Source organism: Talpa occidentalis, unplaced genomic scaffold (genome assembly GCF_014898055.3).
Source record: "Talpa occidentalis isolate TD23 unplaced genomic scaffold, MPIMG_talOcc4v2.1 talOcc4.6, whole genome shotgun sequence".
NCBI classification, from domain to species: Eukaryota; Metazoa; Chordata; class Mammalia; order Eulipotyphla; family Talpidae; genus Talpa; species Talpa occidentalis.
The window spans coordinates 42,918,541-42,945,689 of record NW_023604972.1 but is presented as its reverse complement, the minus strand read 5'-3'; the positions used below and the strand labels follow the sequence as shown (position 1 = coordinate 42,945,689).

Sequence of the window (27,149 nt, the reverse complement as noted above, 5' to 3'; positions counted from 1 at the left end):
TTTGAGTTCAGGTTATAAATTTAATTCTATGATTAATTCTAATCCTAGTTTGATGAGAATTTATATCTGTATACTATGAAACTTTTTCTGTGTCTAATAAGATGACTACATTATTTCATTTGGATAATCACATTGATTGATTTTCAAATGTTAAACCAACTTTGCATTCCTGGGATAAGTCTCACTTGGTCATGATGTATCTATCCTTTTCAGATATTATGTAAAATGATAACCCATAATATCATGCATCTATGTGCATGAGAGGTATTTGTATCTTTCTTTTCTTGTAGTATCTTTGTATAATTTTAGTATCAGGGTAAAGCTGCTCTCAGAGGATGAATTAGGCAATATCCCATCCACTTCAAGTTTCCAAAAGAGTTTGTGTGGAATGTAGTATTTCTTTCTTAAATGTATGGTAGAATTCACCCATGAAAACATTTGCTCTTGGTGTCTTCTTGAAGCAAGGGTTAAATGTAAATTATTTAATACAAATTTAAATTATTCAATATAGATGTTCAGGTTACCTATTACTTCCTGAGTGAATATTTGTGGTTTGTATCTCTGTATTAGTTCATAATTACAATTATAGACTAAATCAAGTTAAGATAAAACACATTTCTTTTTGAGTTTAAGTTTTGTTTTCAGGGTACCACACGATCCGGCAATTCCACTCCTAGGGATCTACCCAAAGGACACAAAAACAGTTATTCAAAAGAGCACCTGTACACCTATATTTATTGCAGCACTACTTACAATAGGTATAACCTGGAAACAACACAAATGCCCAAAAATAAATGACTGGATCAAGAAGATGTGGTATATATACACAATGGAATATTATTCAGCAATCAAAAAAGATAAACTCATGTCATTCTCAGCAACATGGATGGAGCTAGAAGGAATTATGCTCAGTAAAATAAGCCAGAAAGAAAAAGAAAAATATCGGATGGTTTCAGGAATATAGGGGAACCAAATAAGACATCAGTGTAAAAATAATAATAATAATAACAGTACAAAACACAACAAAGCAAAAACAGACAATTATAAACCAGAGACATACTACAGGGGAGGAAGAGGGAGAGTGGTGAGAGAGATGGAAGGAGGAGCACAGGGGACTGTGGTGACGGTGCACGGGTGCCTTGGGGAAGGAGATTCTATGGGGACTCAATCTGAGGGGGTGGGGGGAAGCAAATATTGTCTAAAAAATGTAAAAAATGATAAATGTTAAAATAAAAAAAAAAACCAAAAAAAAAAAAAAAAAACCAAATCCTGGGTTTCCAAAGAAAGAATCTATATACATATTAAACTTGACTACACCTTATATGTTGGGCTCTGAGAGAGTGATTTAACATTATAGCACCTGGACCTCCCTGGTAGTGCAAGGGGTTAAGAAGCAACATACGAAGCTGTTCACAGCCTCTGCAGCACTAGTTCCATGCCCCAGCCGGCCAGAGAGCAACCCACATGGTGCAGCAGACCTCTCCTGACTTGCCCGCTGCTCCCCTCCGCAGTGTACTTTGGTCAATCCATCTGTTCTATTCTCCACTCTGTCTCTGGTGAATCTTCTCACCCCCCACACCTCTGGCCTGTACCCCAGCTCTTGTATGCATAAATAAATAAATCTTTAAAAAAAATAACATTATAGCACCAAGGTGCTAAGTCATCTTGCTAATTATAGTCTGGACTGGTTGGTTTAACACCCATAAAATGCCACCCAATTTTGAATAGGGAATTTAAGCATTTTTGGTAGCAGCTAGCCCATCCCATTAGTTGCTTCAGTCACTACAAAGCACCAGCCTTGCTATGTAAGCAACAAAATATATGGATAAATGAAGCAACAATGGAAGCAATGGAAGCTCAACAGGAAGATGTGTGTATCAGTTCATATGCTGGAAGAGCTGGCACACATACACATTATCCAGTTCACTGAATGCATTAACAAATAAGATTTTTAACGTACATATTGCTGAAATGCATTTTGTTAAACATCAGCAAAAATTCAAATGTTCAACAACAGAAGCATAGATCTCCTAAGAGTTCTCCCTTACTCGAATCTTTATTTGTGCTAATTCATTCTCCATAATGTAGTCAGTGATTTTCCATTTAATTATGTTCCCTGGTTAAAATGCCTTATTACATGCAGTTGTGTGTTAATTTAAAAATACATACTGGGAACCTTTCATGTGCCAAGCACTATTCTAAGCATTGCGAACATAAATAACTGCATAAAATTGTCCCACTTTCATGGAGACTATATTCTAGTTGAAGAAAGCATAAACAAATGTTTTAAAAAGCAAATCTTGGGCCTCCCTGATGGCGCAGACAGTTGAGCACATTGCTGTGGAGTTGTCCACAGTCTCTGCAGTGCTGCTTCCATCCCTGCTGGCCACGGAGCAACCCACATGGCGAGGCAGACCTCTCCTGTCTCACCCACTGCTCCCCTCAGCAGTGTATTTCAGTCAGTCTGCCTGTTCTGTTCCCTGCTCTGTCTCTGGTGAATCCTCTCACCCTCCCGCACATCTGGCCTGTACTACGGATCTTGTATAAATAAATCTTTTTTTTTAAAAAAAAAAAGCAAATCTTTAATATATCATGGAAAGCAGAGGGGAAAGATATTATCTAGGAATCAGAGTTGCTATTTTACATAGGTGGGTTAAGGTATTACTTCCCAAATAAATCAGGTGACATCTGAGCAGAAATAAAGGAAATGAGGGAATAAATCATTTGGCTATCTGGAAAAAAATAATTCCCGGTCAAGGGAAAATCCAAAGACCACAGGCAGAATTGTGCTTAGATTGTTTGAGGAATAACAAGCAGATCAATGATAGATAGCAGTGTGAACAAATGGACCGTTTCTGGCCATGAAGTCAGAGATATAGTGGGATGTCAGATCCCATAAGGTCCTACAGGACTTTGAAATAATGTTGGCTTTTACTCTGAGACAGAAATCTATTTGAAGATTTTTTTTTAATTTTTTAAATTTTTTAAAATTTGTTTATTTATACAAGCACTGGGTACAGTCAGAAGCGCGGGAGGGTGAGAGAATTCACCAGAGCCAGAGCAGGGAGCAGAGCAGGCAGATTGACGAAGTACACTGCTAAGGGGAGCAGCGGGCAGCAGGAGAGCTCTGCGCGCCATGTGGGACCCTCTCCGGTGCCCGGGGATCGAACCAGCGCTGCAGAGGCTGTAGGCAGCTTCGCAACCCAATGCTCAACCGCTGCGCGACAGGGGAGGCCCTAGTTGAAGATTTTGAGGAGTGCCATGAATTGATTTTCATTATTCAATGATAGCTACAAATGTGGGAGATAGGTTCTATGGGAACAAGGAGGGAAGCAGAGAGGCAGGTTGAGACCAGAGTGGTATCCCAGGCAAGCATTGATGGAGTTTGAGCAAGGGGGACAGCAGTTGTGCTAAGTTGTCTGATTCTGAATCTACTTTGAAGGTAAAACCACTAGAATTTTCTGAAATTGAGTTTATGCGTGAGAAAAAGAAGTCTAATATGACTCCAAAATTTTTGACCTAAGAAACAAAAGTTTTGACAAATTTCCTGTGCTTAAAAGTCCCTGTATCAGCTATTTTTAGACCATCACTAAAGAACACTGCGCTCACCAAGTCCCACACTATACACTGCTGTATTTAAATTCACCAACTGTGCTAGGTTCGCACTTCTGGATTTCCAGAATGTGTATCTCCTCTTGACTGTAAACATTCTTCCTTCTCTCTTGCCACTCCAACCTCTGTTTCTCCAATCTGTTTCTCCTTCACTTCCACAAATTCCTCAAGTCTCAGCTTGGAAGACACCCCAGAAAACATTCTCTGACCTCTTTATCCTGGGAACTTCCTCTGCTATGAGCTCCCACGCACCCTGCACTTCTCTTTCATAGCTGACATCACTGTACTTTACCAGCCTCCAATTTGTGTCGGGTAGGAAGTTTATATTTACAACAATATATCATTAAAGCTTAACAAGAGTATTCTGCACAGTGTATGTATTCATTAAATATTTAAAGATATATTAAATAGTTAAATTGTTTAGTGTACTGTAATTTGTTGGAATCATGCAGCTACTGAAAATAGGAATTATAAAAACAGTAATATGTGAAAATATTCATTGTATAAAGGAAAGAAAAATTGTGCATACATAATTATAACTATTATAACTACCAATGAATATGACTGGAGTTTAAAAAGGTATATACAAAATAAAATGGACAGGCAATTTACCAGATATTTATCTTTCTGTCATATTTTTTAAATGTTATCAAATTAGAATCTCTTGAATTGTGTTGAAACATATCTATAAAACAGATAAGGAAAATAATGATACAATTAGCAAACAAATGCACTGTTTAAGAAAAATATACATAATCATTGAAATCATCTAGGTATCCCTCTGCTATCCAAACCCTTATCCTCCCTGCAAAGTTAAACACAATCCTGAAATTTGGGTTTTTAATTTCACTACTTTATCATTTACTCTAATATTGGTATCTCTAAACATTAAAGATATAATATATATTGCATTATAATATATATGTTCCACACTATATATTTATGCTATTTTATAAATATTTAAATATTTTATAGGGCCTCCCCTGATGGCGCAGTGGTTGAGCGGTGGGCTGCAAATCTGCCCGCAGCCTCTGCAACGCCGGTTCGATCCCCAGCCGCCGGCGAGGGTCCCACATGGCACGACAGAACTCTCCTGCCGCCCACTGCTCCCCTCAGCAGTGTATTTCGTCACTCTGCCTGTTCTGTTCCCCGCTGTGGCTCTGGTAAATTCTCTCACCCTCTCGCACTTCTGACTGTACCCAGTGCTTGTATGAATAAATAAATAATCTTTTAAAAAAATAAAAAAATAAAAATATTTTGTATTGTATAGCATCTTAAATCCTTGTGTGCACAATGTATTTGTATAGATATATGTGTATGTGTAAATATATGTATGTACACACACACATGCATATTTACTATTTCTCTAAGATATGCATCCAGAAATGGAATTGTTGTATTACAGGATATGTGTAAGTGTTCCATTTATGTTATTTTCCAAAGTGGATACACTAGCCCATTAGCGCTAAGTTAGAGGTTATACCACTCTATTGTCTTGATATTGTCAAAGTTTTTTTTTAAAGATTTATTTATTTATGCATACAAGAGCTGAGGTACAGGCCAGAGGTGTGGGGGGTGAGAGGATTCACCAGAGACTGAGTGGGGAGCAGATCAGGCAGACTGACTGAAATACACTTCTGAGGGGAGCAGTAGGCAAGACAGGAAAGGTCTGCCTCACCATGTGGGTTTCTCCCTGGCCGGCCAGGGATCGAACTTGTGCTGCAGAGGCTGTGGATTGCTTCATTGTGCGGTGCTTAACCCCTTGCGCCACCACGGAGGCCCCTATTGTCAAAGTTTTTAACTTCACCAATTAGATGACATTCATTTGGCTTGCTTTCTTTTTGATCTTTAAAAGCTTTTATTTTGAAATAATTATAAATTTACAAGTTGCAAAAACAGTACAGAGAGCTATAATGTATCTGTTGGGTCAATTTCTCTCAAAGGTAACATTTAATTAATTATAATACAATAGCAAATCTGAGAAATCCACAAAATTATTCAGATTTGTTTTACAGGAATTAATTTGTGTATGTAGATGTGTTTCTATGAATTTTAATACACGTGCAGACATATTCAAATCACCATTACCACAATCAAGATATAAAAACTAAGCCATCACCACGAAGATGTTGCTAAAACTGAACATTATAGTTACAGCCACCTAACTACCACTCATATTCCTACATACCGGCAACCACAGTTCTGCTCTCCAAAATATTTTCACTTCAGAAATATTACATACATGGAATTATACAGTATGCAATCTCTTAATTGCCCTTTTTCCCCAAAGTAAACTTTTGTATACTTGATGTCTTAATAAAACCACCACCATCTCTGACAAAACTGTCACTGATCATAACAGCAAAGACTGTTGATGAGACAGAATGACTAAGAAATTGCCAGGAACTTTGAGATTTTCTATAGGCCCACAGTGGTTTGTGACATTTTCTAAGCAGTACTGCTAAGCAATTGAATTAAAACCCCTTGCTCTCAAAGCAAAGTCCTTGCTCTTGTATTCCTGATGGGGTTAACTATTTTCAATATGAAGAAATGTTTAAAGCATATGTGCTCCAAATATCATGAGACAAGTCATCTACAATGACAAGTTATAATCTTCTACCAACTGAAGCATAAATTGGTAACAAAGTTTACAAGTATTGCACACAAAAAATTTTTGTAACTAAATTCATAACTATTGTAATGAAGTTCATAAATACAAAAAAGGGCCTCCTCAGTGGCGCAGCGGGTTGAATGCCACACTGTGAAGCTGTCCGTGGCCTCTGCAGTGCGGGTTCAATTCCTAGCCAGCCAGGGAGAAACCCACATGGTGCAGCAGACCTCTCCTGTCTCACCCACTGCTCCCCTCAGCGGTGTATTTTGTCCTTCTGCCTGTTCTGCTCCCCACTCTGCGTCTGGTGAATCCTCTCACCCTCCCGTGTCTCTGGCCTGTACCCCAGTTCTTGTATAAATAAATGCATCTTTAAAAAAAAATAATAAATACAAAAAAAGAATTTTACAATAGCAGAATAGTCTTCCCTGCCTGCATCAGATTTTAGAAATGTGTTTGAAATTATTAACCAACATTTCAACAAATAGACCAGAGTTGGAAGGAGGGGGTCTTCAGATTCGAAACTGTTCTTTAAGAGACATAGAATGTGTCATGAAAACACAGAGGGAAGACACCACGTAAGGACAGAGGCTGAGGTTTTGCAGTTACAACCTAAGGAACACCAAGAATTGCCAGTACAACCGGCAGCTAGAAGAGCATGGCTCTACAGCACCCTGATTTCAGATTTATAAGCTTTAGAATTTTGAGGATAAATTTCCATTGTTTGAAATTTGCGGTCCTTAAGAAAAGAGACACATCTATAATCCCAACCTATAATATTTCATTTTGTGGGAATAATCTTTGAAGATCTTCTTTTCATAAATTTATATTTTATAACATAATGGAATATCATTAATAAGGCCTGTAATTTTACTGAACGTAAATATGGCCCCCAATTTTTTTTAAATCATAAATAGGCTTAATTTACTTGATGACTTTCATCTCAAGTATTTGCCAAAGAAACGTACTGTGAAAGGAGACGCAAAGATAGCACCCATGAAAATAATTGGCAGAAATAGCTTCACACTTCAATATTAGAAAAACTAGAATTGATCCTGCGGCGCCTGCTGCTCCCCTCAGCAGTGTACTTCATCAGTTGTGATGCCTGTTGTGTTCCCTGCTCTGGCTCTGGTGAATTCTCTCACCCTCCCGCGCTTCTGATGTATCCAGTGCTTGTATAAATAAATAAATCTTTAAAAAAAAATTATTTAAAAAAAAGATAAAAAAAGAAAAAAAAAGAAAAATTAAAATTGAGACTATTTTCCATTCAGTATAGTTTGCTTAGAGCTTGCCAGGTGTTCTGGCATTTGTAAGAAAGTATTTTGAAACTAAAAAGACATTCTAGAGAAGTGTCGCTCTGCAACTTTTAAGAAAGCTCGTGAATTTTAAAATTAAGTAAAAGATTTTATTGACAGTTTTTTTGTTTTTGGAAATGATTAATATCAAGGTGTTAAAGGAAGATATGGCAAGAAACTAATTCAAGTACATGAACATGTATTAAGAATTCAGCATGTGTTCGAAGTTTATATTCACAGAATCAACATAAAAATTAAATATATTAACATAAAGTTAATATAAAATTTTACATTGTTTTAAGGTAAAAGGATGTACATTATTTACTAAAACGTAAGTCACATGTGAAATGTTATTCTCATTAATGTCCCTTTTTTACTCTGAAAATATTTGAGGGTAAGCAAACATTGGTTTGGTCAAAAACCAATGGTTTGTTCAAAAAGTTAGAATTACCTGGTCATTAACACACATCAAAATGCAGTCAATTTGATGCCTTAATTCTTCATATAAAGCAGTCATCAATTGCCTAGGATGACATTTCCTACAAAGGCAGAAATATTGTGAGCAGCCCCCAAAGAAGGCAGGACAAGGATTGCTCCCTTTTAGTACTTTATTCTACCCACATCATTAGCATTGCTGGACTGGCAATAATTGTGACTTCAATAGAAACCAAAAAATCATAGCAGAAGAGAGGTGGAGGGGTTTAGGGTTTAGTAGGGCAGCATAATATAGTACAAATTACTCAAAGTCATTAGTATTGACTGTCATTAGTAGCAGGTTGTAGTCCAGACTTAAGGTTGTACAAGTCACTTAACTGCTCTCAAAGGCAGGCAATTTCCTTCTCTATATATGTAAGAATGTTCTCAGCTGACCTTTCATAAGAGTATTTGGTTGAGTTGATTGGTCGCCCAGCAAAAATGGCTCTCTCCTAGTTTGTTTAGTAACAGATGGAAACATGTTCAGATAACTAGGGGTAATTGGAGATCAGAAAGCATTTAGTGTTGTTTCTCTCAGCTTGTTTGACAATACCTCCAGAAAATAAACTAACCATCCTAATCTATAATTACTGGCACTAAATGAAGTATTTAAATAACTAACGCAAAATTAATAAAAATAAGAAAAAAATACAATCACTACTTCCCTTGTATATCAAAATATTCCTCCACAAAACAGTAAGGTAACAAAGTCTCAAGATCAACAATATATTTAATTTATATACTTAGCATCATATTCTATATACAACTAGGGTTTAATCTCATTAACTTTAATTAGACCTGCAATAAACTTCTGATCTATAAAGATGAAAAAGGCTAATACTATTATTAGAACCTCCACAGGTAGAGGTCCTAACATAGTTTAATTGCTTTGTATCTTAGGACACAACTTGGAGATTTTGAGTTGGAATTCACGAAATGATAGAAATGGAACCCAAGGTAACTTGGGCAACATCATACATGGAATAAAATCAATCACTCTTACTAAAAATCTTTTGAAAGCATGTTTTTAAAATAAATTAAAACTTACAAATGTTAAGTTTATGGACTTTTGGGAAACCATTTCAATTCACATGCTAAATATTCTCCCATATACAACATCAAGGTAATTTTATCATAAATTATAATTTTTAAATCAGTAAAAAGTAAAACAACTTCTTTTCATTTTATGATTCTGGTATTCAATTTTTTAAACTTATTAACGCTTTCAGGACCTTAACATGTAAATTGAAACATAAGTAGCTATGAGAAAACACTGATGTTTTTTCAAACTGCCACAACTTTTTATGCTGAGCTTTGTACCACAAGAACAGTTAGGCAGTCTGTTGAACTCTATAGACACCTTCCCAGAACAATATTTGAAAATGTTTCATATAAAACACATAGTTTACAAGGGAAATGTTTTACTTAAATAGCTATGAAAGTTATTAAAAAAAATAACAGACTCCAATAACAAGACTCTAGTAACTACTACAATATCAAGGTATTGAAGACTCTGTTTTCAGATCTCTGCATCAACTCTGTGATATTAAAACATCTGTGGTTTTTATTAGGAACATCATAAGCACTGATAATATCACTGTGTTGTTTTCAGTTTTCACAAATGAAAAAAATGCTAAATTTATTAGACGTTAGAACCTCCCATCCCAGTTTATAGATTCCCTGAATTCTATCTATGAGGTTGCAAGTCAAGAACACCCTATATTGAGAGAATTGACAACATAATGTTTAAGCATTATAAATTGCAAAATTAGTTTTCTTGACAGAAAAATTCTGAGTTGTAGAGGTATGTCAACAATTATATAAATTCCTAATAAAGCAAAATGGTGGGCAGATTATGTAGTTTAAACTCTATGTTCACCATTCATATACTATGTGAACTTGGACAAGTTGTTCAATTTCTGTAAACCCGAATTTCCCAATCTATTAAGTGGGAATAGTAACAATGACTATTTTTCCTTCAGTTAATGTGAGCATTGAAGGATAAACTGCATGAAAAATTTCAGCAAAGTACTTAAGACAAAGTAATGAATCATTGAACAGTAATAAAATTGATTTTTTAACACATCTGGATTACTGAAATGAAAGCTATTACTTGTGAAGTTAGTCATAAACAGGCAAAAGAGTGTGGAGGGAACATTTAAAATGCATATATATGTATGTGTGTGTATGTGTATATATACACACTTTAGATTTACTGATCTTTGTGTGGTCTTTTGTTTCTATTATCATTTAATGATAATAATTACAGAAACCTACAGAGGTCAGATGATTAAATAAACAAACTTGGTTGGTATGATGTTGATGAGAACATGACCTGAATCTAAGAGTAAATTATTTCATATGTTCCAAGGACTAGACATTGAACAATAGCAAGGTGGTTAAATAAATTATGGCCAATTGACTTAATGTGATATGATGCAGTCAATAAAATATTAGTAAAAACAATGGCAACATGAAAAATGCTTATGATGTAATATTAAGTAGAGCAGCTGGAAAAGCCTTCCTGGATAATAACCATCCCTGAGTTCTCCAAGGATACTTAGGAGAAATTTACTTTGATTTGTAAATTCCTCACACAGCAAGGCAATAAAGAAAAAAATTAATCACTAAGAATTTTTTTTAACTTTTTGACTGTTAAGGTAATTTGCTTTGAGAAATAAGTTGCCATAGATAAAAGGGCTTAATTTAGTTCTTTGACATTAATTACATTTTCTTCTAATTCATAATTTACTAAGTAAACAAGAAAACCTCACTGCAAATTTTCAAAGAAAACATTGAGGGAAAAATGTTAAAGGAGACCTCAAGATTTTTAACTTTCAAACTTGGTCAAACATTATTACTTGAAATTCCATTTATTAATATAAAATTCCCCACTGAAAAAGGATTTATATGTTCCAATATTATATGTATCTAATTAGTCAAAAATATGAAAAATACTTTTTCACCTATGGCTTTATATAACTCAGAAATAAATCCATTCATTTAAAATACTCAATGTGATTGTGGAGCTTATCAAACCCAAGGACAATTTCTAGCAACAATTAACATTTAAGGTTCAAATTTCAAGTCAATAGGTTATGTCAGATTTAAACCACATTCACTATGAAGAACTAGATAAGAAATGTGTTGTTATATGTAAAAAAAAGATGACTGAGGATGGGGTCAAGTGGGGAGGCAGACAGTGGCGAACTCTGGAAGATGGAATCTCTTCTCTCTGCTGGTCCTAGAAGAGAAAAGAGACACCAATAAGCATCAACACACTGTCCGAATTCCTCCCCACCCGAGACCCAACAGTCCACAGGTGTGTTTCTCAAGCTTACAGACAAGCTCACCTTCCACCTTCAGATGTAATATTTGGTGCCAATGGGATGTCAAAAATATCACCCTATCTTAAATTAATTGGCACTGCATTAAAAAATACAAAGTAACAAAAGTATTGCTTATTTTTACACAGTTATAATGTGCATCATTCCAGGCTGAAGGCAGCTGGGTTGAACATAATACTGCTTAATTATATTAAGGGTAACTTTTCAAACCTATTATATTCAATTATTGTAAAGTATAAAGAAGTCATTAAATATAATAAAAAGTCTGAATTATCCAGGAGTGAGTGAGAGTGTGTGTGTGTGTGTGTGTGTGTGTGTGTGAGAGATGTCTGAGCTGTAGTAACTGTTGTGACTCCCTTTCCAAGTACACAGTGATGAAAAGGATAGGGGTTCATGCCAAGCATGACTTTGTTACCATCTTGTTGATAAAGGGAAATTAATCAGCTTTTATAATTTGAAAAAGAATATCCTCATCCTGGAAAGAAGCCCTTCAACAACTGAAATCCAAAAAAAACCCCACCTAAATAGAATGACTAGAGTAGTTAATTCACCCAATTCTGCAACACAAATAGAATTCTACAGAATCTCCTTTTCCTAGATAGTGGAGTTGGTAACTCCAATCCAACTGGCAATTCTTTCAGACACTGAGAGAGCTTACTAAACTAGAACTCTGAGTCACTGCTCTTTTCTCTCATATCTCTTGGAAGACTACTCCCTAGACACCACCTTCAATTAAACCCTATAGGAAACATTTTTATTTCAGACACTGAAGACTAAAGTTCAAATGCATGCATCAGAGTTAATCAATTTAAATTAAATTAACAGTGGCTATGTTTCCACACTTTCTTCGGGGAATCGTGCTATGCACTGGGAATACAAAAAGACTAATAAAACACAAATCCCTGGCCATATAAAGTAGCAATGAAAGCGCATTACACAAAGTCCTAAAAAGTCTAAAAACAATCCCTCTTGGAGTCATTGGCTTTATTTTTAAACTTGAGTTTGCAACTTCTGCAAGGAGATGAAGGGAGGGTAAAATGCCCCTGGGCAACACCGCAGAAGAGTTAAAATGCACCCGTTTGCATTCAATACAAATACACGTTGTTAGCTGGCAACAAGATCTAAATAAAAAGAATCTAAGATAGAACTTCGCTCAAAATTGAAAGAGGTTTGGGAAGCAGCTGCCTAAAGAGAAAAACTGAGAAGTCAAAATTAATGTCTGATTCTAGGAGAGTTATAAGAAAGAACTTAATAGAACCCCCAGCCCTGGAATTCACGAACTGAAACAAGAGAAAACCATCAAGACAACGCCCACTCCTTTGTTGACGAAACACAACCGCCGAAACAAAAAGAAACGTTTAGAACAAGCATGCCCTGTGCCCGTACGGCACCTCCTGAGAGCCTCAAATTTCCCAAATGACTGAAAAATGGGAAGTTCAGACGCTGAAGGCAGCCCAGAGGCGAGCGCGTCCGAGCGGCCGGGCTAGAGGTCAAGGCCCGCCTCGCCCCGCAGCCCGGCCCGCGCCGACGCCGCTCCCCCCGCGCGGCTCCCACCGGGCGCGCGGCCCGCGGGGCTCCGGCTCCCCGGGGCGCACCGACCTCCAGCCGCTGCTGCGAAAGCTCCGCAGGGCGCCCCCGCCCAGCGCCGGCGCTCGGCCCAGGCGGCCGCGGAGCAGCGACAGGCCTCGCGCGAGCTCGAGCATGGCCGCCGGGCCGCGGCTGCCGGACGGAGGCCCCGCTTTCCGCCGCTCGCCGCCTAGCCGCTGCAGGCCTGGCTCCCGGTTCCGGACTCCGGGCTCCCCAGTCGCAGCAGCAGCCTGTTCCGGGGCGCCATGCAGGGGCGGGGCCAAGAACCAAGTTCAGGGCCGGGGGCGGGGCCGAAGGAACTCCTGGGCCGCCAGGGGCGGAGCAGGCGAGGCCGGGAGCCGCGGCCGGCGCGGGGAGGTTCGCGCGCCGCTTGGCAGCGGCTGGCGCTGCGGCCTGGCAGCCGGGCTTGGAGCCCACCCCGCACGCCTCTGACCTGCCCACGGTGCGGCCACTGGGAAGTGGTCGCTAATCATTCCAGAGTCGTTCTGTCAAGCCAGGGTTTCTATCCAACAGCCTCCAAGGAAGTGAAATAGTAAGGGTGTTTCTGGTTCTTTGCTTCCATTTCCTTAGTGTGACCTTGGGACACCTTGAGGTCTGGAGGAAAAGAAAAGATGCGACTGTGTGGAGCGAGCAGGGGGACCTACCTGAACAAATCCTGGAACTTAGAGTTTCTATAGCTCTTCTTTTGTTTTTTAAAGATTTATTTATTTATACAAGCACTGGGTACAGTCAGAAGTGCGGGAAGGTGAGAGAATTCACCAGAGCCAGAGCGGGGAGCAGAGCAGGCAGACTGACGAAATACACTGCTGGGGGGAGCAGTGGGCCCGGCAGGAGAGGTCTGCGTGGCATGTGGGACCCTCGCTGGCAGCCGGGGATCGAATCGGCGATGCAGAGGCAGCGGGCAGATTTGCAGCCCAGCGCTCAACCACTGCGCCACTGGGGAGGCCCTCTATAGCTCTTTATATCTTCTCCGCTATGGGGTTGCTGAGGACCGTGACACCTGAGGGTCCTTGGAGTCTCTCGTGAAAAGAACTTCAGGAAGCAGCAAAATGAAGTCGGCAACAAGGTTTATTAGGAAGCCTTAGAGCAAAACACTGCAGAAGCAGTGAACAGCTGTCTCAGAAAGCTGGAAGGCTGCACTGAGCAGTACAGCAGTAGGGTTGTAAGGTTTCTCCTTTCTGGATGGGGAAGGGTACTTCTTTATTATGCATACTTTGCTCCTATCTCTCCTGATTACGGGGTTAATTGGAACTACCCTCTCTTCCTCTTTTGGAGTCCAGGGGATCTAGAAAAGTCTCTTCCCAGATTTGCCAGACCTTATCTGGTCCTTGAAACAAAGCAAAAACCCTCTTTGGACTGTGGAATTGCAGACATGCAGCTGTGCTCCTTGGGAGAATGTGTGAGAGCTCTTTTCTATCCCTGACAGTAATGAAAAATTAGCAAATGTCTATCCTTTACCTGAGTCTAAAATTAGCTAACACAGCCTAGGAATCTTCATTGCGTGACTTTGCAGTAAGAATTTGCACTTTGAAAAAGTGAAAATCAGACTGGTCATCCATTATGCTGTAATACCAGACAAAAATACCAAATACCAAATTTAAAGCATATTTCTTCCAAGCTCATTGCAATGGTGAAGTGTCCTAACAATCCCAATTGAATTCTTCCTGAGGCTCCTTATTGTCTAAAATCATAGACTGTCAAAAAATTGGCTATTTAAAATCATACCAATAAGAGTGAAATATCCTACTCTTGCCTAGAAGATCTAAGTCAATTTGATACAAAGAAAGGTTTGGTACAGAGCTTCAGATGAGGAATTTTTGGACTCATTCCATATATATATATATCTTGGTCAATTCCGGTTCTTCTGCATTCCAACCAAGTGTTGGCCTCTTTACACAAAACTCTTTTTTGCTTTAAGCCAACCAAAATACTGCTTCGTTTAGATTTGAATCTACCCTTCTCCAAATCCTACAGTAACCCTATATCTTCTTTTATTTGATGAGGTTCTTTTGGGTTGCTCTGGTAGGTAGTTTCCCTCATTACAAGGAACCACTTATATTAACTTTGTCTAGCTATAGGATTCTCTCTGATGTTTGTAGTCTTACTAAACTAGGACAACAGCTGCAGATGATTGTCTTGCAGGAAAGGAGATATTTCTTTCCAGGAGCAGTTGTCAGTCTAGATGAATTGGCAATGTTTTGTGCTCTCTTTGGACAGAGAAAGGTCTACACTACCTAAGGTTAAATACTACATACTCCACTTTCATTGCACGTCTGTAATGCCTAGCATAGTATTGGGCAGCATGGGTGTTAAGTAATTTTTTTTAAGATTTATTTATTTATGCATATAAGAGCTGGGACACAGGCCAGAGGTGCAGGGGGTGAGAGGATTCACCAGTGGCAGAGTGGGGAACAGAACAGGCAGACTGACTGAAATATACTGCTGAGGGGAGCAGCAGGCAAGACAGGAAAGGTCTGCTGTGCCATATGGGTCACCTCCCTGGCTGGGGATTGAACTCATGCTGCAGTTGCTGCAGATAGCTTCATAGTGCTGCAACTTAACCCCTTGTGCCATCAGAGAGGCTCCTTATTTCAGACTTTTAGACCTCACTTTTATGAGAAAGGTTCAACTCTATACTCTACACCTCTGGGTGTGAGTGGCAGCTTTGAGTCAACAATAACAGCCCTGGAGTCAACAAAAACAGGAGCCTGCACAGCAGTCACCCTACCTCTAGGAATTATTCTCCTCTGGCATCACTCTAAACAGTTTAATGCTAGTTTTTCCTACCACTTCCTATCATCACTCCTGACATACCCTACAGTCTTTAGCTATATTCAGTAGTTTTTGATTTTGCTTTGTCATAATTTGGTTGTGAATATGTGGAAGAGGCAAGTTGGAATCTTTCACCATCATCGTTTTGCCAAACTCCCATTTTCATTTGTGTTTTTTTTTAAGATTTATTTATTTATACAAGCACAGGGGTACATGCCAGAAGTGTGGGAGGGTGAGAGAATTCACCAGAGGCAGAGTGGGGAGCAGAACAGGCAGACAGATGGAAGACACTGCTGAGGGGAGCAGCAGGGCAAGACAGGAGAGGTCTGCTGCAACATGTGGGGAACTCCCTGGCCAGCCAGGAATCGAACCCTCACTGAAGAGGCTGCAGACAGCTTCACAGTGCTGCACTCAACCTGCTGCGCCACTGGGGAGGCCCCCATTTTCAGTTTTTTAAGGTCAGTCCAGATGGTTTTCCAAAATTGCTGACCGTCTTACTTTTCCACCAACAATATGTTTCCGTGCCTCTTTGTCTACATTCTCTTTAGCACTAGCTATTGGGGGTCTCTTTAATATTTGGCAATCTCACAAGTTTGAGATGATATCTCAGTGGGAATTTGACTTGATTGTCCATATTAAAAGTGATGAGAGCATTTTTCCATATATGCATTCACCTTCTTTAGATCCTCTGTCTTTTCATATCTGCTGCCCAGTTTTTAATTGGGCTACTTACTTAAATTATAATTATTTCTTACTTAAATGTTTGATAGAATTCACCAGATTTTATATTTCTCCTTGTGTGAAGTTTGGTTGTTTGTGCCTTTTTAACCATTGGTTCATTTCATTGAAATTATGGAATCTGTGGGCATAGAATTTTTCATAGTACTCCTTTATTACCCTTTTAATCTCTGTGGTATCAATAATGATGGCCTTTTTCATTAATGGTATTAGTCATTTGAATTCTCTTTCTTTTTTCTTTGTCAGCCTGCCTAAAGGTCTATCATAACTAAATATAGACGTACTTGATAAAGCAATTCTTTTTCTTGGTACATATCCAAGAAAAATGAAAACATATATCCGCAAAATATTTATACCTGACTGTTCATTGAATCTTTCTGTTCATTGCATCTTTACACATAATGTCCAAAGCTTGGAAACAGCTCAAATGTCTGTCTGTCTTTCTTTCTTTCTTTCTTTTCTTTCTTTCTTTCTTTCTTTCTTTCTTTCTTTCTTATGCATTTATTTATGCATACAACAACTTAAATGACTTCCTTCAATAGGAAAAAGAATAAGAAGATTTTGTTATAGTATGATAATGAAATGTTTCTCAACAATAAAAAGGAACATGCTATAAATACAAAACAACATGTGTGAGTTTTAGAGACATCATGTTGAGTAAAGGAATCCAGTTGCAAAAAGATGGCTATTGTATGATTCAGTCAGAAAGTGCAAGGAAAGGCAAAATGAATCATTTATGATAGAAATCAGAAAAGTGGTTTCCTGGGGTGGAGAAGGAGGATGATTGAGGGATGGAACATCATTGACTCTAAATAAATAAAGACACAAGGGAATTTTAGGGGATGATGAAAATGCTTTGTCTTTTGAAAGGGGTTTGGATGTATATGTATACATATTTTTCAAAATTCAATAAATATTATGCTAAAAGATCTGTGCATTTTGATATGTGCAAATGCTATCTTAATTTAAAAAAAATGCATCAACAGTGCCTAGCTTTGCAGGTAGTGGCCAGAATTTAAGCTTATCTTTGCAATTAAAGTTAGTTTAGAAACGAAATTCTTAGTCTCTGTTCAAGATTCTGATGTGTTCTGTAAGTCTTCATGAAATTATGGAAGTGATGTTGTTAGATTGTAGGTAGGGCATAAGAACAAATTATCAATATGAAGAATGAAAGTTATCACTGCAGATCTTAAAGGCATTGAAATGTTAATAAATTAACAATATAAAAAAGCTTTAATACGATATATTTGACAAACTCAATAAAATAGACAAATTTAAGAATATGATTTCAAAAACTGATCCAAAAGGAAATATTAAATAATTACAAATTGAAAAAAAAGAAATTAGTAATTAATAGCCTCCTCACAAAAAACCTCCAGGTCTAGTAGGTTTTTTTTTTTTTTAAGATTTTTTTTTTTTTAATAGAGGCATTTTTTATTTATTTATTTGTTTGTTTGTTTTGTTTATACAAGCACTGGGTACAGTCAGAAGCACGGGAGGGTGAGAGAATTCACCAGAGCCAGAGCGGGGAGCAGAGCAGGCAGAAGGACCGAAGTACACTGCTGAGGGGAGCAGCGGGCGGCAGGGGAGGTCTGCGCGCCATGTGGGACCCTCCTCCGGGGCCGGGGAGCAGCCGGGGATCGAACCGGCGCCGCAGAGGCCGCGGGCAGCTTCGCAACCCAGCGCTCAACCGCTGCGCCACCGGGGAGGCCCCAGGTCTAGTAGTTTTAATTTATATTTCTCTCAAATATTTAAGAACCAAATAATAATAACCCTACACAAACCTCTCAGAAAAAAAGAGGAAGGACCTCCAACTCATATTATAAGACCATTAATTGCCCTGACATCAGAACATGACAAGTAAACACAGCTAAAGACCTATATCCTACAGAAAATAGTAACAAAAATCTTCAAAACAAGGCTTCCCCGGTGGCTCAGCGGGTTGAGCGCAGTGCTGTGAAGCCATCCGCAGCCTCTACAGCTTGAGTTTGAGTCCCAGCCAGCCAGGGAGATACCCACATAGCGCATCAGACCTCTCCTGTCTCACCCGCTGCTCCCCTCAACAGTGTCTTCGGTCTGTCTGCCTGTTCTGCTCCCCGCTCCGTCTCTGGTGAATTCTCTCACCCTCCCATGCCTCTGGCCTGTACCCCAGTTCTTGTATAAATAAAAATAAATCTTAAAAAAAAAATCCTCCCATTTAAAAAGAAATCTTCAAAACAGTAACAAATTAAATATTAATATATAATATATAGCAATGGTAATATGTCATGATCAAGTAAGGTTTATTCTGGAAGCTTAAATATGATTCAACATTAAAAAATATCAGTCTTGCTCTGGCTGCTCAGGAAAACACAGTTCAGAGTGAGACTGACAGTCACAGTGTGACTTCTGAGTAGAACAACCAATAGTAAATTGTGTTCCTGACATAGTCACCTACTACTTACCATGTGGGGCATGAACATGAATGACAAATTCAACTATAGGCACTCTAGAAATGGAGAAAGATTTCTCACATCACGTCATATTTCAGAAAGCAACCTTTTAGGTTCAAGTTTATATAATGTTTCACCATTGATCACAGGCATCACTGTTATTTTCTGTATTTTGTATTTAGTATACATCAGTTTGTGTGTGTCTAAAATATAAAATGTGCCTACATTCTCTTACCTTGTGGAAAATCTTGAAGTTAAATTGGTTTTTTCATTCCTTTAAAAGAAAAGAATAAAAGCTCTATGTAACATTAAAGAAATCAATTACTAATTCAATTACTAATTCACCTTAGTAATAGACTAAAGAAAAAAAAACTCAGTAAATGTAAAGTATTTGACAGAATTCAACATTCATTCATGACAAAAAAATTTTCAATTTCAGAAAACTGAAGAAGAGAGCTATTCATAGACATTACCATTTGATGAATAACCCACACCTAACATCATACTTTATGATGAAACATCTCTAAGATTATGAACAAGACAAGGATGTATGTCCTTACCATTTCCATTCCATGTTGTACTGCTTATCTGGGAGTGACTGCAAGAACTTTTAGAGGTGACTCAAATGTTCTGTATTTTGAAAGTAGTATGGTACATACTCTATATATAATTTGTCAAAATTCGTAGAACTATACACTTAAAATGGGAACATTTATTGAATGTAAATTATTTGTCAGTTAACATTGATAGTATACAGGGTTTAAATATTTATTGGTTCTAGATAGATGTTATCCATATCCCTCACTCTCTAGGAAGTCTCTTTTCCAGCAGTATTCATACAGGCACAGCTCAGAGAGATTGCAAGTTTGGCTCCGGGTTGCCACAATAAAGCCAATATCACAATAAAACTGAGTCACATGAGATTTTTTTTTTGTTTCCCAATGAATTAAAAAAAATGCATATACCATGCCATATAGTCTATTAAGCATGCAAAACATTATGTCTAAGAAAAAAAATATATATGAAATGCATACATGCTGATGGAAAAATGGCACCAATACACTGCTCAATGCAGAGTCACCACAGCCTTCAATTTATTAAAAAAATAATAATTTCAGGAAGTGCAGTTTAGCAAAGCACAATAAAATGAAGCATGCCTTATATCACTTTGATTTTCCTAATTAATTTGGCCACTAGAGGGAACCCATACTTCAAAAATCCAGAAGTGTGACAATGATTTGAAAAGTATGACATCTATGTATGTAAATGCACAGAAAAGAATACTAAATCTAAAATTTTTATTGGAAGATTTATAGGAAACTGGTGATAAAAAGTTTGTAAAACCTTTTGACAGTAATAAATGAAATAAAACCTTTACTTGTGGACAAAATGAAGCTCCTTTCATTAGTGTATTTAAATACCGTACGCAGTCTTAATGTTCATCTACATGTTGTGGATGATTTAATCATAAACTTGGAATAAAAAAAATAAATGCTATATTTTTGGTTACAAAGATGTACACATTCATTACAAGAGTTTGGAAGTTGCAGAAAGCTGAATGAAAACAAAAAAGAGGAAGAGAAAAATCAATAGAAGTCATTGTTTTTTTTTTTCATTTAAATATTTTATTTTATATAATTCTTACATCTTTTTTCACCTTTGCACAATGCATGCATTTTCATTTTGGTTATATTCCCCATACAATTGCACCCCCCCCCCCTTATTTTGACTCTAGTCCTTCCTTTCCCGGCCCCTCCCTCTCCCCCACCCCCAGTGTGTCTCTAGTTTATAGTTGCTTGTTGATTTTGATTTTCACTTTGTATTGATTAGTCTTTTTCCTGGTCTCTTATTTAGGTTTTCTAAATTCCTGCTATGAGTGAGACCATCCAGTATTTTTCTTTTTCTTTCTGATTTATTTTGCTGAGCATGATCCCTTCTAGCTCCATCCATGTTGCTGCAAACTGCATGTGTTTATCTTTTTTGATTGCTGAGTAATAGTCCATATGTATATGTACCATATCTTCTTGATCCAGTCATCTATTTTTGGGCATTTGGGTTGCTTCCAAAGCTTAACTATTGTAAATAGTGCTGCTATAAACATAGGGGTGCAGGTGCCCTTTGGAATTACTGTTTCTATGTCATTTGGGTAAATACCTAGGAGTGGAATTCCTGGATCATATGGAAGCTCTATGTTTAGTAGTTCAAGAAATCTCCACACAGCTCTCCATAGTGGTTGGACCAGTTTGCACTCCCACCAACAGTGCAGGAGAGTTCCTTTTTCTCCACAACCTCACCAACATTTGTTGTTGCTAGTTTTTTTAATATATGCCATTCTCACTGGTGTGAGATGGTATCTCATTGTAGTTTTGATTTGCATTTCCCTGATTACAAGAAGTCATTGTTGTTATCAGAATTACAATCTTCAAATAAGAATGTTACCATATTTGAGTGTATTGCCTGGGAGCTTTATTCTGCACATTATTTTACTTCTGAAAAATACAGAAACACTAATTTGACAGATATATGCATCCCAGTGTTCATTGCAATATTGTTTACAACAGCCTAAATCCCAAGCAAGGATGAATGCATAAAGAAAATGTAGTATATGTACACAATAGAATACTGCTGAGCTGTTTTTGTTTTTTAAAAAAAAAAAAAAAAAGTTGAAATGCTGTCATTTGTGACCACATAGATCTTGCGGGGATTATGCTAAGTGAAATAAGTCAGGCAGAAAAAGGCAAATTCCGTGCGATTTTATTCACATGTAGAAGATAAAGAAACAAAACATACAAACAAACAACCCAAAAATTTTATATTCTGACAACAGAGCATCAGTCACCGGGGAAGTGCTTCTTAGGGTGGTGAAATGGGTGAAGGGCAATCATATGGTAGTGGATAAAAACGACTTTTGGTAGTGATCTCAACTCAATATGCAAATATGTCAAAGTATAAAATCATATACCTGACGTGCATACAATGTTATGAAACAAAAGTCACTTCAACTATAAATTTTTAAATGTAGCTTAGTAAGTGAGGCAAATAAGCTGCTGACTGAATACCACAAGCAGGTAAACAGGAACCAAACCTCCACAAATGTGGAACCTTCCTCATGGAGAGACTGCTCCCCAAAGGAAAAAGGGAGGTGCTATTCTTTCTAAATACAATGTTATTTCTTCTCTGAACAGAGTCATGAAAGGGGAAAATTATGAATAGGAATTTCTCCTCCTCTCCTGGAGGCCTCAGATCTGTGGTCAGCTTTCAAGTGTTGTTTTTAAAATTTGTCTTTGTCTTATCTTTGGTTTACTTTCTCTATATTCCACATGTAAATGAAACACCCAGTATCTATCTTTCTTCTTCAAGCTAATTTTGCTTGAAGTAGTTTAATTTAGAAAGAAGCATGGGTGGTATAAAATTGTTCTCCCAACAGGTATTTCTAAAATATTAATAATGATGTCAAAAAAAAATGATGTCAGTAACAACCTACAAAAATAATAGAAGACATAGATCAGCATCATGCTTAATGGTGGAACAGTAGAAGGAGTACCCTAAAGACTGAACTTCAGACAAGGATGTCTAGAGTCACCACTATATGTAACAGAGTTTGGGAAGTGCTAGACAATGCAGCTAGACAAAGGAAATAAAGAGGATAAATAAATTAAAGCAAAAGAAAAGAATACCCAAAGTATATCTATATATATAGTCCAACAATAAAATATTAAGCCATACATCTCTCTATTTCCAGGGAAATATGTAAAAATATTCACTGAAATTGGACATTCACTAAGATATTTTTACACAAATCAAGCCAGGTGAGAACAGAGTACATGGTATTTCCCACGTATACCATAAAAATATATTGTGATGTCTACAACACACAAACACAAACATGTTGATTTTATGTGTAGAATATATTCCCCAAGTTCTCCACACAGTGAAAGTTATAACCCTACCAGGTTCTGAGAAAGAGAAATGAAGGTGCTGCAGTGGGAGGAAGATGCTTGGGGTATTTTTCTGGTTGGTTGTTTTTACATAGAACTTTTTTACCATTTGAACTTTCATGATACCCACATATTTTTTTCCTCAATAAATACATAAAAACAATGTAAACACTGACAGTGTAAGTTTTGGTTTGGACTGACCAGCTACATGTTGAGCAAAATGCTTATGGCATGATCATAAAGGTGGTTAGGCGTTTGGGTCTGTTTCTGTTAGGAGTATTCAATTTTGAAAAGGCTTAAGGAAGACTGAACAGTTCTGGGGTGAACTAATAGTGCTGTGTATGTTTTTGAAGCATATCGTTAGGATAAATAATATGAATTTTTATATAAGTACCTCATGCTAACCTATTGCTCCATGGGCGCTCCAATACAGATTTTTGTGAAAAATGAAATAAGGAAGCCAATGGCATGTGGTTTTTGTCCCTCCTAAAATTCACATGTTGAATTCATAACCCTTAGTATCTCAGAATATAGCCAAGAGGTAGTCAAATTAAAATGACATGGGCCTTAATCCACTACAACTGGTGTCCTTAAAGAAAGGAGATTAGCACACAGAGAGAAGGCTGTGTGAAAATACACGGAGAAAATGGCCTTCCTTAAACCAATGAGAAATGTCTCAGGATAAGCCAAACCTGAGGACACTTCCAGAACTATTAGAAAATCAATTTCCGTTGTTTAAGTCACTCAGCCTGTGATACTATATTATGGCTGTCCAATCAAGCTAATATACCACCTAAGTTAGCCCTGTGATAGTGGCTACAGTGACAGGCAGCCATTGAGGAATCTCAAGAAGAAAAATGATCGGAGTTATCTTTAGATAACTCACTTTGCAATGAGTTATTATGTTGGTAAACTGAATTAAGCTATAAGTAAGGTAATTACACAGAGAAGGAAAAGTAGGGTTTACAAATTAATTTCAGGGGTAGAAATGGTAGGACTTAGCACTCATTTGCATGCAAGGCAGATGAAGAGGGTCTATGATAAAATGCAGACCACTGGCTTAGTCAGCTGAGTGAAAAGTTTAGAAAGCAAAATGGAAAAATGGACCTGCTGTGGATTCCACGTGTGAACTCCAGGGAGAGCTAACCATGTTATTGTGGTTACATCTTATCATAGGTAGCAAAGGGAATGCAGGTGAAACAGGCATCAGTCCAGGTAAAGAGCAAAGCATCTGATGATGCCAGGAAGGGAGGCTGGCGGAGCTGGCAAAGTATAGCAGTCAGGATGTTTAGATGACCTATCAATTAATGTGTAATGGGTAAGAAATGCACCCCACCCAGAAATACACAGAGTGTCTCTTTTGGAGGTTTTGTCTCAGCATTCCATAGAATTTGGGTTTAACCAAGGTGGAGCTAGCTTTTATCACCTGAGGCGGAAACAACGGAAAACAAATGGAGAACCCAGTCTTTGAATCATGCCTTGGCTCTGCCTGTAACAGACTTTATAACCCTGGGAAAGTCAGTTGACTTCTCTTTGTCTCATTTTTTTTTTTTTTTCACTATCAAGTCAGGGTGAAAAGAAAATGATTGTTTTACTATACTTTATTAGCTAATTGATACTTGAAGGACTCAAAAGCCTCTTAGAGAAGGTAACTTATAAATTAAGATCTGAAGAATAAGTAAAAATTAACCAGATAATAGGATGATTCTAAGGTATAGGAAAGAACCATGAAAAACTAAAACACTGTTAAAGAAAAACTAAAACACTACTAAAGAAAAACAATAGTATCGAGAGACTTGTCTTTCCATTTACCAAGGTATTTTATAATGTGATTGTAATGAAGACAGTATAGCACTAGTGCAGATATCAATCATGAGAATTGATATGTGTGTTTCCTTGATTTGTGGCAGAGATTGGAAAACGATGGCTTTTCTCTAAATGGTGTTTAGAGCTTATGCATATGTGAAAAATAACATTTAATTTCTACAACATTGTAGAGAAAAATCAATTTTGAATTGTAAATATAAAAAACAAAAGTACTTAATTATTAAAGTCAATATAAAAGAATATTTTTTATGATTTTGTGTCGATGTTAATCATAAGAAAAAAGTTATAAAATTTAATAAATACCGCAGATACAGTTTTTGTCATATATATGATACAAATGATTAGTATAAAATTCTGTTTTTTTAATAAGGCTCTTATAAAATAGCAAATATGCAGCAGGACAAATGACTAAAAGAAATTTTAAAAATTTTAAAGAAGAATAAATAAGTATGACTCATAATTTTGGGAAAAGATATTCAACCTCACTTGCAATAGGAAATGCAAATTTAAACCACAAGATACTATTCATCATGGTATAGTACTTTGGCAACAATTTTAATAAAAGTCTGACAATTTCAAGTTTTCGTCAGTAGATGGAGAAAGAGTCCTCTTTCATGACTTGCTTGCGGGTAAGGTAAATCATTTTGAAGAGAGCTGGGTGATGATATTGGTCAAGTTGAAGAAGAGACAGAATGTTCTCATAAGTCAATAATTTCACTCTTACAAAGATATTCTAGACTATCTCATATATGTATAACTGGAGACTAGTACAAAAATGCTAAGAGCTGTACAGTCATAATAGCAGAAAGATAATCAACCCAAATTTCCACTGAACAGTGGGACCATATAAATAAATGTTGGTATTGTCATACAGTGGATAGCAGTCATCTGTGAAAATGAATTGGCCTAGATTAAACTCACAAATATGGCCTCCCTGGTGATGCAATGGGTTAAGATGCAACCTATGAAGATATCTGCAGCCACTGCAGCATGAGTTCAATCCCTGACCAGTGAGCTACCCATATGGTGCAGCAGGCCTCTCTTGACTTGCCTGCTGTTCCCCTCAGCAGTGTATTTCAGTCATTGTGCTAGTTCTGTTTCCCGCTCTATCTCTGAGAATCCTCTCACCCTCCCACACTCTGGCCTGTACCCCAGTTCTTGTATGCATAAATAAATAAATCTTTAAAAAAAACAACTCACGAACATATTTGTTGAGTGAAAAGGTCATCATATTTACAAATCATCTCATTTACTCAAAGCTTAAAAACCAACACAACTAAAAAATCATTTAGGAATTCACTCATAGGTGGAAAACTTAATAAAGGATGAGTGATTACTACTAAATTCAAGATCAGGATTAAGGTGGGGGGGGTTGGAAGGAGTGACAATGTGATTTGACTGGGGTACACTCAGTACTTTCAGTATCCTGGAACTGTTCCATGTCTTGGAAATGAGCATAACTGTTCTCTTTGTTACTATTTCTAAAACTGTACATGTATGTGTGAATAAAGACACATGTAGTGTACTTATGTATACATATATGTTTTATAATAAATACCAATAAATATCAATCTTTTATTCTATATATATATATACTATACATGTTTTACACAATCTTTTATATTTATGATAAATTGCACAATAAAAACAAACTTTTTAAACCTACATCATATTATATCTTGGACTATCCTCTGTTCAAGTATGTAAGGGACTTCCAAATAATATAGATGATCTATTTCCTTACCACTGACCATGGACCTTTGCTTATTTCACATGTTCTTTGACTTCAAAGTTAAATCTACACATTCCAATTCACTTCTTACCATGTTCCCATGTCATATATTTAGGTTTTTTGGGGGAGAAAGCACAGGCAGTTTCCAGAATGGGACCTTGAACAGTTCTTCCCTATACCATATATGGATAATAATTAAAACCTGTATTTTTTGTTGTGTGTATTTGTAAACATTTCTGTTCTGAAAGCTCCATAATCAGAGGTTCTTAACTACATGATTTCTTTTCAACTACAGCAAGAAGTATCAGGTATCAGCTGGACATTTTTCAAGAATTTAGGAATTTTTTTTTAATGAACATCTGAATTTATTGCATTGTAACTTTTGGCTCTCACAGCCATCAGCGATGTAACATAAGTACAGCAAAATTCTGAGTGAAGATAAAGATAACCATGTTTCCTAACTGTTAGTTTAATATTGTAAATCAGTGCAGCAGACCATACATTAATAGAAATAATTGAGAAAAAATTACAAAAGACTGATTCCTTGCAAATATCATAACAAACATGTATTTATTGAGTTGCTACTGTTAAGGGGAAAAGGATGTCCTAAAGCTAATTCCATATCGGGGTTGCCCCATAACACTACTAAAGAACTTTGTTAGTTATTCTAGAGCAAAAATTTATTCCCTAAGTTCTTGATTGTCATCAAGATAATTTTGTAAACATAAAATGCATTGCTTCATTTGATAAAAATTAATATAATAATAGATGTGTGATCTCATTTGAA

General features: G+C 37.1%; 1 protein-coding gene across 3 annotated transcripts in view; it reads right to left on the bottom strand.

The window, feature by feature from the left end:
* Positions 1-12,992, bottom strand: part of MTHFD2L (methylenetetrahydrofolate dehydrogenase (NADP+ dependent) 2 like) — a 97,052-nt gene extending 84,060 nt beyond the window's left edge. Inside the window, exons 1-3 of one of the 3 annotated variants that reach the window (XM_037529109.2) lie at positions 12,936-12,966; positions 8,386-11,233; positions 7,967-8,054 (exon numbers count right to left, since the gene is read on the bottom strand). In XM_037529109.2, the coding sequence (XP_037385006.1) occupies positions 7,967-7,974 (8 nt within the window). In that variant the 5' untranslated portion in view covers positions 7,975-8,054; positions 8,386-11,233; positions 12,936-12,966. Of the gene's footprint in view, positions 1-7,966; positions 11,234-12,935 lie in introns of all 3 variants that reach the window. The other 2 variants (XM_037529111.2, XM_037529112.1) reach the window with 2 other exon arrangements.
* Between the last annotated feature and the right edge of the window lie 14,157 nt (positions 12,993-27,149).